The sequence below is a fragment of the Sminthopsis crassicaudata genome, chromosome 1 (genome assembly GCF_048593235.1).
Source record: "Sminthopsis crassicaudata isolate SCR6 chromosome 1, ASM4859323v1, whole genome shotgun sequence".
Classification (NCBI taxonomy): domain Eukaryota; kingdom Metazoa; phylum Chordata; class Mammalia; order Dasyuromorphia; family Dasyuridae; genus Sminthopsis; species Sminthopsis crassicaudata.
In genome coordinates this window covers 448075593-448088868 of record NC_133617.1, presented here as the reverse complement: position 1 = coordinate 448088868, position 13276 = coordinate 448075593, and the positions used below count along the sequence as shown (strand labels likewise).

The window sequence follows — 13276 nt, the reverse complement described above, 5'->3', positions numbered from 1 at the left end:
TATGTACCTAGCAAGATTTTAAATGGCATCTTTAAAATTCTGGGACTGACTTTGGTAATTTTTTAAAAGAATAATTGAGATAGCTTAACTTATTAAGCTGATTTTTCCTTACTGGGAAAAAAGTAACAACAATAAACAAATTCACTTTCTTTTTAGTATATTATTTCTTGTTACTGTTGAGACTGAGAGATAATGGTTGGGGAAACCTTTGTGGGAATTTTTTAGGACAATCTATCATTTTGATAACTTCATCTTTTTGCTACTAAGGACTTTATTTCTTTCTTTCCTTTCCTTCCTTCCTTTCTTTTTCTTTCTTTCTTTCTTTCTTTTTCTTTTTTTCTTTCTTTCTTTCTTTCTTTCTTTCTTTCTTTCTTTCTTTCTTTCTTTCTTTCTTTCTTTCTTTCTTTCTTTCTTTCTTTCTTTCTTTCTTTCTCTCTCTTTCTTTCTCTCTTTCTTTCTTTCTTTCTTTCTTTCTTTCTTTCTTTCTTTCTTTCTTTCTTTCTTTCTTTCTTTCTTTCTTTCTTTCTTTCTTTCTTTCTTTCTTTCTTTCTTTCTTTCTTTCTTTCTTTCTTTCTTTCTTTCTTTCTTTCTTTCTTTCTTTCTTTCTTTCTTTCTTTCTTTCCATCTATCTATCTCTGATGCATTTCTATCTCTCTGAACTTATTTTGATAGTTGAACTTTACAGAAAAAAGATTTTGTTTGTTTAAATTGTCACTCTCACTTTTTTCTTGCTCATTTGTCTGCTTTCAAAATTCAGTTCCAAAGATCCATTCCAGATTACTAATTAAAATTTCCTTCCAGAAATATTATAATAATAATGGCTTTACTATCATATTGTAGCATCATGGTGTGAAAATAGCACTGGATTTGGAGTTGGGGGGAATAAGTTTAAATGTTCCAATACTACTAATTGTGTGGTTTTGAACAAATCACTGAATCTCTCAGCCTCATTTTCCTCAACTGCAAAATGTATAAAATTAGATTACTACTTTACTACCTATTTCATAGAGCTTTTTCCAGGAAAGTACTTTGTAAATGTTAAAGCATTATATGAATGTGAAGTATTATTTTATTCTTCCTTTACCAAAGTTTTACTCCTCCTCCTTATCATGGCACTGTGATCTTGGATTTTTGCAGGCTATGCTAGAAAAGTAAAAAATGTGGTCGGGTCCTCTATTAAGTAAGATATCTGAATATGTGATTTTCTTCTAAGGATCAGCCTAATTAATTAACTAGGTTGGAATGGAGAATTAAATTTTTTGGCTACAGAAAATTATGAATCAGATCTATTAAGCCATAGAAGCATTGTGATATGTATTGGTAGCAGAAGTACCTTCCATTGATCTTTGAAGTATTTTTAAAAATTATTTAATTCTTATTTAATTCCTTAAAAAAGGAAATAGTATTTTTAGAATTAAAATGATAAAGTGTTAAATACTTTGAGTAATTGTAAAACACTTCAGAAGGGAGAATAATAAACAGAATTTGTCTCTTAACAAATACTTATCCTTTTTTCTAAAGGGACATAGATAGAGAAGGAAATCCTAAAGCTGGCGATCTGGATGAATACCCTGTGGACTCAAAAAATCTGTGTAATTCAAGTTACCGTAGGTTTGGAACAAAGGATGCTATGGTAAATATTTGTATTTTTTTAAAAAAAGTTTTATGTAAATATTTCATTATCAACCTTTTTTAAATTATTTTTTATTTCCATTCCCTTTCATTATTATATCTTTCAGGGCATCTTGAATTATTTTGAGGTATGGATGGCAAATACTTTGTTGGAAGAAAAACTATGAGACAGAATACTATTTCACTGAATCAGATACTTTTTCAAAATCAACAAAACTATTTTTATTTGTTCATTCACTTATTTATTTAGTGTTCCAAATTCTTTCCCCCACCCAACTGAGAAGGCAAAAAATGTGATAACCATTTATTTTATATATATATATTTATTTATATATATATATATATATATATATATATATATATATAATATATATATATATATAATATATATATATACATAGATTAGATTATATATAGATTATATATACATAGATTAGACAGATAGATCAATAGGTATATCTTCTAAATTTTTTCTTTTTTGGACTTTTTTTTTCCCCTGAGGCTAGGGTTAAATGACTAGCCCAGGGTCACACAGCTAGGAAGTGTTAAGTGTCTGAGACCAGATTTGAACTTGGGTCCTCCTGAATTCAAGGCTGGTGCTCTATCCACTGTGCCACCTAGCTGCCCCTTCCAATTTTTTATTTTGCACTGCATATTTCTTAACTTTTTTTCAGTTATTCTATTATTTGCCATATTAATAGCTGTTTTTAGATCTTAGATAGTGTTTTGCAGCTCCTCTAGTTATTGTTTTCCCTTTTATTGTTTTTAAAAACTGCTTTCAACCTTGGGTTTAATTATTTTAATATGCTTATTTTCCAGTTTGATTTCTCCAGTTTGAATGTCTTCCAGCCTCAATTAATGGTTCAATTTGAGTTTTACTACAGATATTCTTTACTGAGTAATAGATTTTCTTGTATTTACTCCTCAATTTTTCTTTTCCGGGGTAGAAGCAATGAAAATGGCCTTGGTGTGAATTAAAGATGTTCTGCCAGGAGGAAACCTTTGTCCAACTTAGAGATGGGTGAGAGAAGCTTTATTCTCCTATGGTCTGGTCAGTAAAGGGAGGAGTGAGCATGGAGGTCTCAGATTTTTTAATTGTTGATTTTTTTGTCTTTTTTGTAATTTCAAATCCCTTTATACTCTAAAGTGAACTTTCCTCTATGTTAAAGAAAAACATTTGAGCAAAAACATCTTAAATGTTTTCTGCATTTGACAAGATAGGCACTATTTTGCTGTAGTAATCTTCCTGCTTTCTGCCATGAGAAAGAAGAGATATATTTGATTTTTGTTCTCTTTATTTGTTTTCCCATACTCAGCATTTGGATTTCTCTTAGTGACTTTTTCATTTACTGTGCTGCATTATGTATATTCTTGGTTCCACTTATTTGGTTTTACAATCATTTCACATATGTCAGCATGTTTTTATGAATTCTTCATATTTGTGATTGCTTGCTGTACCATAATATTTCATTACATTCATAACATGGTAGAAAGACCATTGGCTTTAGGGAGTTAAGGAACTTGACTCTCAAGTTTCTTGCTTATGGTACTTTGAACATATAGCTTAGCCACCTTTAGCTTCAGTTTTTTCATTTGTAAATAGAAAATTTTGAGATCTCTTGCAACTCTAGATCTATCATCTGTTCATCTCTAAATGTATAATAATCTTTAAAGTATTATTCTCAGTTTTTGGGTGTTTGCTACCACAAAGTGCTGCTATGAATATTTTGAGATATATATATATATATATGTATATATATATATATATATATATATATATATATACATATATATATATATATATAGCTATGTATATTTTAGTATATATTCAGTCGTTGTTTCTATCTTTTAATTCTTAGGGGAATAACCATAATAGGACTTCTGAATCAAATAATATGAATGATTCAATCACTTTTGTTACATAATTTCAAAATCCAGAAACGCTGAGCCATTTCACAACTCTTTTATCAATAAATCTCTGTTATTGTTTTACTACAGTACCTCCAATATTATTTATTCATTCTTATGTCTTGTGAGGCAGAACCTCAAATGTGTTTTAATTTGTGTTTCTCTTACAATTAACAATTTGAAGTATGTTTTCATGTGGTCATTTCTAATTTGCAATTCTTTTGAGAATTTAGACTGTATTGGATGATAGCTCTTGACATTTTTTTTTGTCAATGTTTTGATTATTGCTTCTCAGTTTTGAGGGTAAGTAGAAATAATAGCTAATAACTAGCATTTATATATCACTTTAAGAGTTGCAAAATACTTTACAAATATTCATTCTCATTTGGTCCTCACAACAACCCTGGGAGACTACAATAACTCCATTTTATACCTGAAGAAGACAGAGGTTAAGTGGTTTATACAGGGTAACATAACAACTGGTAAGTATCTGAAGCTATATCTGAAATCAGATTCAGTCTAGACTCAATCTGATATTTATTTCTCTACCTATATATTTTTAAAGACTACTGGGGAGTTGTTTGTTTGTTTGTTTTGAGGATGTGGGAATGGACTGGAATGGAACCAAATCAAGGATTGCTTGAGTTCTTTCATATCTTCATGGAATGTTTGGGCCACAAGTTAGGTTTTAGCACTTAGCACTTCTCTTCTCTGGACTGTGGAATAGCTCTTTTTCTCCCCTTTTCTCTTCTGAATTTTCTTTACTATCTTGCTTTTATTTGTTGATCTTTTATTTTCAATTGATTTCAACTCTGTCTCTAGAAATGTCATATATCCTTTATTTTATCTTATTAAGTTGCGCTGAAGAGTCTTGAAAAAGATACATTTTGAATTTAGGGTTTTTTACACTTGCCAAAAAAATAAAGTCAGATTTAAATAATTGGAAAGACATCCAGTGCTTGTGAATAGGCTGAGCCAATATAATAAAGATGACAATACTCCCCAAACTAATCTATTTATTTAGTGCTATACCAATCAGACTCCCAAGAAACTACTTTAGTGACCTAGAAAAAATAACAACAAAATTCATATGGAAGAATAAAAGGTCGAGAATTTCAAGGGAATTAATGAAAAAAAAAGTCAGATGAAGGTGGTCTAGGTGTACCTGATCTAAAACTATATTATATAGCATTGGTATTGGCTAAGAAATAGACCAGTCGATCAGTGGAACAGATTAGGTACAAAAGACAAAAAAGGGTACAACTATAGCAATCTAGTGTTTGATAAACCCAAAGATACCAATATTAGGGATAAAAAATTCATTATTTGAAAAAAAACTGTTGGGAAAACTGGAAATTAGTATGCCAGAAATTAGATATGGACTCACACTTAACACCATATACCAAGATAAGATCAAAATGGGTCCATGATTTAGGCATAAAGAATGAGATCATAAATAGATTAGAGGAACAGAGGATAATCTACCTCTCAGACCTGTGGAGGAGGAAGGAATTTATGACCAGAGGAGAACTAGAGATCATTATTGATCACAAAATAGAAGATTTTGATTACATCAAGCTAAAAAGTTTCTGTACAAACAATACTAATGCAAACAAGATTAGAAGGGAAGTAATAAATTGGGAAAATATTTTTATAGTTAAAGGTTCTGATAAAGGCCTTATTTCCAAAATATATAGAGAATTGATCCTAATTTATAAGAAATCAAACCATTAGGACTTCCGGCCAAGATGGCGGCGTGGAGGCAGACAGCTGCTTGAGCTCCTCGTTTTCTCTCAGAACTTACTTCATGACAAGCCTCTGACTTAATGCTTGACCCAGAAAGAAATCCACAAATTATCACCAAGAGAAGACATCCTTGAAAGTCGCCAGAAAAGGTCTGTGTTTGCTCGGGGGAGGGTCAATCAGACTGGGCGCAGACTGAGGGCAGGCAGCCAGAGCAAGACAGGCAGCTCACACAGCTCAGACCAGAGGGGGAGGGGTGTGATCTCTGCCGTTTCTGTGAAAGGGCTTTTGCCCCAGTGTGGATGCTCCGTCTTGGCAGTAAGCCAGGAGCGGTGGAGAGGGTGTAAACACCAGAGGTGAAGATTAAAACCCCAGAAAACCAGCGTCTCTCAGAGCCCGGCCACCCCCAACCCCCACCTGGACTGACTCGGTGCGTTCTCGGAGCCTCAGAGCACAGACTCAGTACAGTCATTGCTGTTCTGTTAGTGGCTCTCTGCTGCCCTACCCCCAGTCTGTAGAGGAAGCCCATTAATACCATCCAGCCCCATCCCCCGCAAAACAGACCAATTGTTTCTCTTGTCAGTTTGTTTTCTTTGATTCCCACTCTGACAAAATGAACAAAAAATTCAAAAGGGCTCTAACCATTGACAGCTTCTGTGTGGAGAGGGAGCAGACTTCAAATGCTGAGGAGACTAGGAACAGACTGTCCCCAGATGTATCCCCTGGGAGGGATATAAGCTGCTCCTCAATACAAAAGAACCTCATAGAGGAAATCAAAAAGGCTCTCACAAGAGAGCTGGAAGAGAAATGGGAAAAGGAAAGGGAAGCTTGGCAAGAGAGCCTGGAGAAGTCATCCCATGCATTCAAAGACAGAGTGGATAAAGAAATCAAATCATTGAGAAACAAGATTAGTGAGCTGGAAAAGGTAAACAACTCCAAGGAAAACAGGATTAGTGAGCTGGAAAAAGAAAACAACTCTCTAAAAAATAAAATGGATAAAATGGAAAAAAATTCCATAGAAGATAAAAACTCAATTGGACAATTACAAAGAGATATAAAAAAAGTGAGTGAAGAAAATACATCATTGAAAATTAGACTGGAACAAGTAGAAATGAATGACTCAAGGAGAAACCAAGAGGGAGTCAAGCAAAACCAGAGAAATGAAACAATTGAAAAGACTGTCAAGTACCTTACCAGAAAGACAACAGACCTGGAAAACAGATCCAGGAGAGACAATTTGAGAATAATCGGACTCCCTGAAAAATGGGAGGAAAAAAAGAGCATGGACACCATTTTCGAGGAAATTATCAAAGAGAACTGCCCAGACGTTTTGGAAACAGAGGGTAAAATAGACATTGAAAAAATTCATCGATCACCTACTGAAAGGGACCCTAAAATCAAAACGCCAAGAAATATAGTGGCCAAGTTCCAGAACCATCAGACAAAGGAAAAGATATTGGAAGCTGCTAGAAAAAAACAATTCAGATATGGAGGATCCACAATAAGGATAACCCAGGATCTAGCAGCGTACACATTAAAAGAACGCAGGGCCTGGAACATGATATTCTGAAAGGCTAAGGAACTTGGTATGCAGCCAAGAATAACTTACCCAGCAAGAATGAGCATCGTTTTCCAGGGAAGAAGATGGACATTTAATGAAATAAATGAATTCCATCTATTTTTGATGAAAAAACCAGACCTACATAAAAGGTTTGATCTTCAAATACAGAACTCAAGAGATTTCTAAAAAGGTAAAAAGAAATCTTGAGAACTATACTTCTGTCAAAAAAATATGTAAAGAACATATGTACAATTTGTCTTAGAAACTAGAGGTGGAAAGGAGATTATATCATAAAAAAGTATAAAGTGGTGGTACTACATCTCATGAAGAGGCAAAGGTAACCTATTATATCTGAGAGAAAGAAAGGAGGGAGATGAACATAGCATGTATCAATAGACATATTCGATTTATCGTGAAACTTCTTCCACTTCATTGAAAAGTGAAAGGGAAGGAGTAAGCTAAGGGGAAGGGAATACAGTAATTTCAAGGAAAAGGGGTAAAATAAGGGGAGGATCTTTAAGGTGGGGGAGGGATCCTAAAAAGGGAGGGCTGTGAAAAGCAAGTGGTGTTCACCAGTTTAATACTGGATAGGAGGGTAAAAGGGAAGGAAAGGGGAAAAGCATAAGCAGGGGTTAATAGGATGGCAATCAATATAGAATTAGTCCTTCTAACCATAAATGTGAATGGGGCAAACTGCCTCATAAAGAGGAAGCAGTTAGCAGACTGGATTAAAAGTCAGAATCCTACTATATGTTGTTTACAGGAAACAGACCTGAAACAGGATGAGACATTTAAACTAAAAGTAAAAGGGTGGAGCAGAATCTATTATGCTTCAGGCAAAACCAAAAAATCAGGAGTAGCCATCCTCATCTCAGATCAAGCAAAAACAAAAATTGATCTAATTAAAAGAGATAAGGAAGGGCATTATATCCTGCTAAAGGGAAGCATCAATAGTGAAGCAGTATCAATATTAAACATGTATGCACCAAGTGGTGCAGCATCTAAATTCTTAAAAGAGAAATTAAGAGAGCTGCAAGAGGAAATAGATAGCAAAACTATAATAGCGGGAGATCTCAACCTTGCACTCTCAGAATTAGATAAATCAAACCACAAAATAAATAAGAAAGAAGTCAAAGAGGTAAATAGAATACTAGAAAAGTTTGATATGATAGATCTTTGGCGAAAGCTAAATGGAGACAGAAAGGAATATACTTTCTTCTCAGCAGTTCATGGAACCTATACAAAAATTGATCATATACTAGGGCATAAAAACCTCAAAATCAAATGCAGTAAGGCAGAAATAGTAAATGCATCCTTTTCAGACCATAATGCAATCAAAATAACATTTAATAAAAAGCCAGGGGAAAATAGACCAAAAAATAATTGGAAACTAAATAATATTATACTAAAGAATGATTGGGTAAAACAGCAAATCATAGACATAATTAATAACTTCACCCAAGAAAATGACAATAATGAGACATCATACCAAAATGTGTGGGATACAGCCAAAGCAGTAATAAGGGGAAGTTTTATATCTCTACAGGCCTACTTGCATAAAATAGAGAAAGAGAGGGCCAACGAATTGGGCTTACAACTAAAATTGCTAGAAAAGGAACAAATTAAAAACCCCCAGACAAACACAAAACTTGAAATTCAAAAAATAAAAGGTGAGATTAATAAAATTGAAAGTAAAAAAACTATTGAATTAATTAATAAAACTAAGAGTTGGTTTTATGAAAAAACCAACAAAATAGACAAACCCTTAGTAAACCTGATTAAAAAAAGGAAAGAGAAAAAGCAAATTGATAGTCTTGAAAATGAAAAAGGTGAACTCACCACTAATGAAGAGGAAATTAGAACAATAGTTAGGAGCTACTTTGCTCAACTTTATGCTGATAAATTCAATAACTTAAATGAAATGGAAGAATACCTTCAAAAATATAGCTTGCCCAGATTAACAGAGGAAGAAGTAAGTAGTCTAAATAGTCCCATCTCAGAAAAAGAAATAGACCAAGCTATTAACCAACTTCCTAAGAAAAAGTCCCCAGGACCAGATGGATTTACAGGTGAATTCTACCAAACATTTAAAGAACAACTAACTCCAATGCTATGTAAACTATTTGAAAAAATAGGGATTGAAGGAGTCCTACCAAATTCCTTCTATGACACAGACATGGTACTGATACCTAAACCAGGTAGACCGAAAACTGAGAAAGAAAACTATAGACCAATTTCCTTAATGAATATTGATGCTAAAATCTTAAATAAGATATTAGCAAATAGACTTCAGAAAATCATCTCCAGGATAATACACTATGATCAAGTAGGATTTATACCAGGAATGCAGGGCTGGTTTAATATTAGGAAAACTATTAGTATAATTGACCATATTAATAATAAAATTAATAAAAACCATATGATCATCTCAATAGATGCAGAAAAGGCATTTGATAAAATCCAACATCCATTCCTACTAAAAACGCTTGAGAGTATAGGAATAAATGGACTATTCCTTAAAATAATAAGGAGCATATATTTAAAACCTTCAGTAAACATCATATGTAATGGTGATAAACTAGAACCTTTCCCTGTAAAATCAGGAGTGAAACAAGGTTGCCCACTATCACCATTACTATTCAATATAGTACTAGAAACTCTAGCCTTGGCAATAAGAGCCGAGAAAGAGATCCAAGGAATTAGAGTAGGAAATGAAGAAATCAAATTGTCACTTTTCGCAGATGACATGATGGTATACTTAGAGAACCCCAAAGACTCTGCTAAAAAGCTATTAGAAATAATTCAGAATTTTAGCAAAGTCGCAGGATACAAAATAAATCCACATAAATCCTCAGGATTTTTATACATTACCAACATAATCCAAGAGCAAGAGATACAAAGAGAAATTTCATTCAAAATAACAGTCGATAGTATAAAATATTTGGGAATATATCTACCAAAGGAGAGCCAGGAATTATATGAGCAAAATTACAAAACACTTGCCACAAAAATAAAGTCAGATTTAAATAATTGGAAAGACATTCAGTGTTCTTGGATAGGCCGAGCGAATATAATAAAGATGACAATACTCCCCAAACTAATCTATTTATTTAGTGCTATACCAATCAGACTCCCAAGAAACTATTTTAATGACCTAGAAAAAAAAACAACAAAATTCATATGGAAGAATAAAAGATCGAGAATTGCAAGGGAACTAATGAAAAAAAAGTCAGAGGAAGGTGGTCTGTGTACCTGATTTAAAGCTATATTATAAAGCAACAGTCACCAAAACCATTTGGTATTGGCTAAGAAATAGACTAGTTGATCAGTGGCATAGGTTAGGTTCACAGGGCAAGATAGTGAATAAAAATAGCAATATAATCTTTGACAAACCCAAAGATCCCAAATTTTGGGATAAGAATTCATTATTTGACAAAAACTGCTGGGAAAACTGGAAATTAGTATGGCAGAAACTAGGCATGGACCCACATTTAACACCACATACTAAGATTAGATCAAAATGGGTCCAAGATTTAGGCATAAAGAACGAAATCATAAATAAATTGGAGGAACATGGGATGGTTTACCTCTCAGACTTGTGGAGGAGGAAGGAGTTTGTGTCCAAGGGAGAACTAGAGACCATTATTGATCACAAAATAGAACATTTTGATTACACCAAATTAAAAAGTTTCTGCACAAACAAAACTAATGCAAACAAGATTAGAAGGGAAGTAACAAATTGGGAAAACATTTTTACAGTTAAAGGTTCTGATAAAGGCCTCATCTCCAAAATATACAGAGAATTGACTTTAATTTATAAGAAATCAAGCCATTCTCCAATTGATAAATGGTCAAAGGATATGAACAGACACTTTTCAGATGATGAAATTAAAACTATTTCCACTCATATGAAAGAGTGTTCCAAATCACTATTGATCAGAGAAATTCAAATTAAGACAACTCTGAGGTATCATTACACACCTGTCAGATTGGCTAAGATGACAGGAACAAATAACGATGAATGTTGGAGGGGCTGTGGGAAAACTGGGACACTGATGCATTGTTGGTGGAGTTGTGAAAGAATCCAACCATTCTGGAGAGCAATCTGGAATTATGGCCAAAAAGTTATCAAAATGTGCATACCCTTTGACCCAGCCATACTACTACTGGGCTTATACCCCAAGGAACTACTAAAGAAGGGAAAGGGTCCTGTATGTGCCAAAATGTTTGTGGCAGCCCTTTTCATAGTGGCTAGAAGCTGGAAGATGAATGGATGTCCATCAATTGGAGAATGGTTGGGTAAACTATGGTATATGAATGTTATGGAATATTATTGTTCTATAAGAAATGACCAACAGGAGAAATACAGAGAGGCTTGGAGAGACTTACATCAACTGATGCTGAGTGAAACGAGCAGAACCAGAAGATCATTATACACTTCAACAATGGTACTGTACGAGGATGTATGCTGATGGAAGTGGATTTCTTCAACATAGAGAAGAGCTAATCCAATTCCAATTGATTAATGATGGACAGAACCAGCTACATCCAGAAAAGGAATACTGGGAAATGAATGTAAACTGTTATTTTTACCTTCTGAATCCAATTCTTCCTGTGCAACAAAAAATTCGGTTCTACACACATATATTTTATCTAGAATATACTGTAATATCTTTAACATATATAAGACTGCTTGCCATATGGGGGAAGGGGTTGGGGGAAGAAGGGAAAAAATCTGAATAGAAGTAAGTGCAAGGGATAATATTGTAAAAAATTACCCATGCATATGTACTGTCAAAAAAATGTTATAATTATAAAATAAAATAAAAATAAAAAAAAATTAAAAAAAAAATAAAAAGCTATTCTTTAAAAAATAAAATTTAAAAAAAAAAAGAAAAGAAATCAAACCATTCTCCAATTGATAAATGGTCAAAGGAGATTGAACAGACAATTCTCAGATGATGAAATTGAAACTATATCCACTCATATGAAAGAGTGTTCCAAATCACTACTGATCAGAGAAATGCAAATTAAGACAACTCTGAGATACCACTACACACCTGTCAGATTGGCTAAGATGACAGGAACAAATAATGATGACTGTTGGAGGGGATGTGGGAAAACTGGGACACTAATACATTGTTGGTGGAATTGTGAAAGAATCTGGCCATTCTGGAGAGCAATTTGGAACTATGCCCAAAAAGTTATCAAACTGTGCATACCCTTTGATCCAGCAGTGCTACTACTGGGCTTATATCCCAAAGAAATACTAAAGAGGGGAAAGGGACCTATGTGTGCCAACATGTTTGTAGCAGCTCTTTTCGTAGTGGATAGAAACTGGAAGATGAATGGATATCCATCAATTGGAGAATGGTTGGGTAAATTATGGTATATGAAGGTTATGGAATATTATTGCTCTGTAAGAAATGACCAGCAGGATGAATTCAGAAAGGCTTGGAGAGACTTGCATGAACTGATGCTGAGTGAAATGAGCAGAACCAGAAGATCACTATACACTTCAACAACAATACTGTATGAAGATGTATTCTGATGGAAGTGGATATCTTCAACATAAAGAAGATCCAACTCACTTCCAGCTGATCAGTGAACTACACCCAGAGAAGGAACACGGAATTGAATGTAAAATATTAACACTACTGTCTATCTACCCAGGTTACTTATACCTTCGGAATCCAATACTTAACGTGCAACAAGAAAATTGGATTTACACACGTATATTATATCTAGGTTATACTGTAACACATGTAAAATATATGAGATTGCCTGTCATCTAGGGGAGGGAGTAGAGGGAAGGAGGAGAAAATCTGGAAAAATGAATACAAGGGATAATGTTATAAAAAAAATTACTCATGCATATATACTGTCAAAAATTATAATTATAAAAATTAAATAAAAAAAGAATTTAGGGTGTTTTATTCTTTTTGATGACCACACTTTTACAATATAATATGTATTCATTATGTTGGACATTTTTTTTTACTTATTTATTTCTTCAAGTTTACTTACTTTCTCTGAGATAATTTTTCTTGTGAGCATTTTTCAAAAGTAAAATTTGGTTGTACTTTTATTTTGTTTAGAGACATCTAGTTTTCCCTCATTGAAGAGGACTCTTCTAAATAGGAATGGTACTTTTCTGAAATATGATTCCTATGACATCATAAATGCTTCATTGGAAGATAGTAGCAGTCACCAGTGCTTCTATGTGGCTGTGATTGATCAAAATGAAAGCCATCTTATCTGCATTTTATATTTTTATTTTCCCTTTTCAAAGTAACTTGAACAAATATTTTGATAATGTTGAGTATCAATATACACTTAACTTTAATTTGTGGGACAATCTACTATCTGAAAATGCCAGCTGGTAAATTTTTTTCAAGAGGCTGTTTTCTTTTTCTATTTGAGAGCTGAATG

The 13276-nt window shown here is 33.5% G+C and overlaps 1 protein-coding gene across 3 annotated transcripts in view; it reads left to right on the top strand.

The window, feature by feature from the left end:
- Positions 1 to 13276, top strand: part of CFAP95 (cilia and flagella associated protein 95) — a 93570-nt gene that overhangs the window by 55521 nt on the left and 24773 nt on the right. For all 3 annotated transcript variants that reach the window (XM_074280716.1, XM_074280717.1, XM_074280718.1), the window contains one exon: positions 1522 to 1633. In XM_074280716.1, the coding sequence (XP_074136817.1) occupies positions 1522 to 1633 (112 nt within the window). The remainder of the gene's footprint in view (positions 1 to 1521; positions 1634 to 13276) is intronic.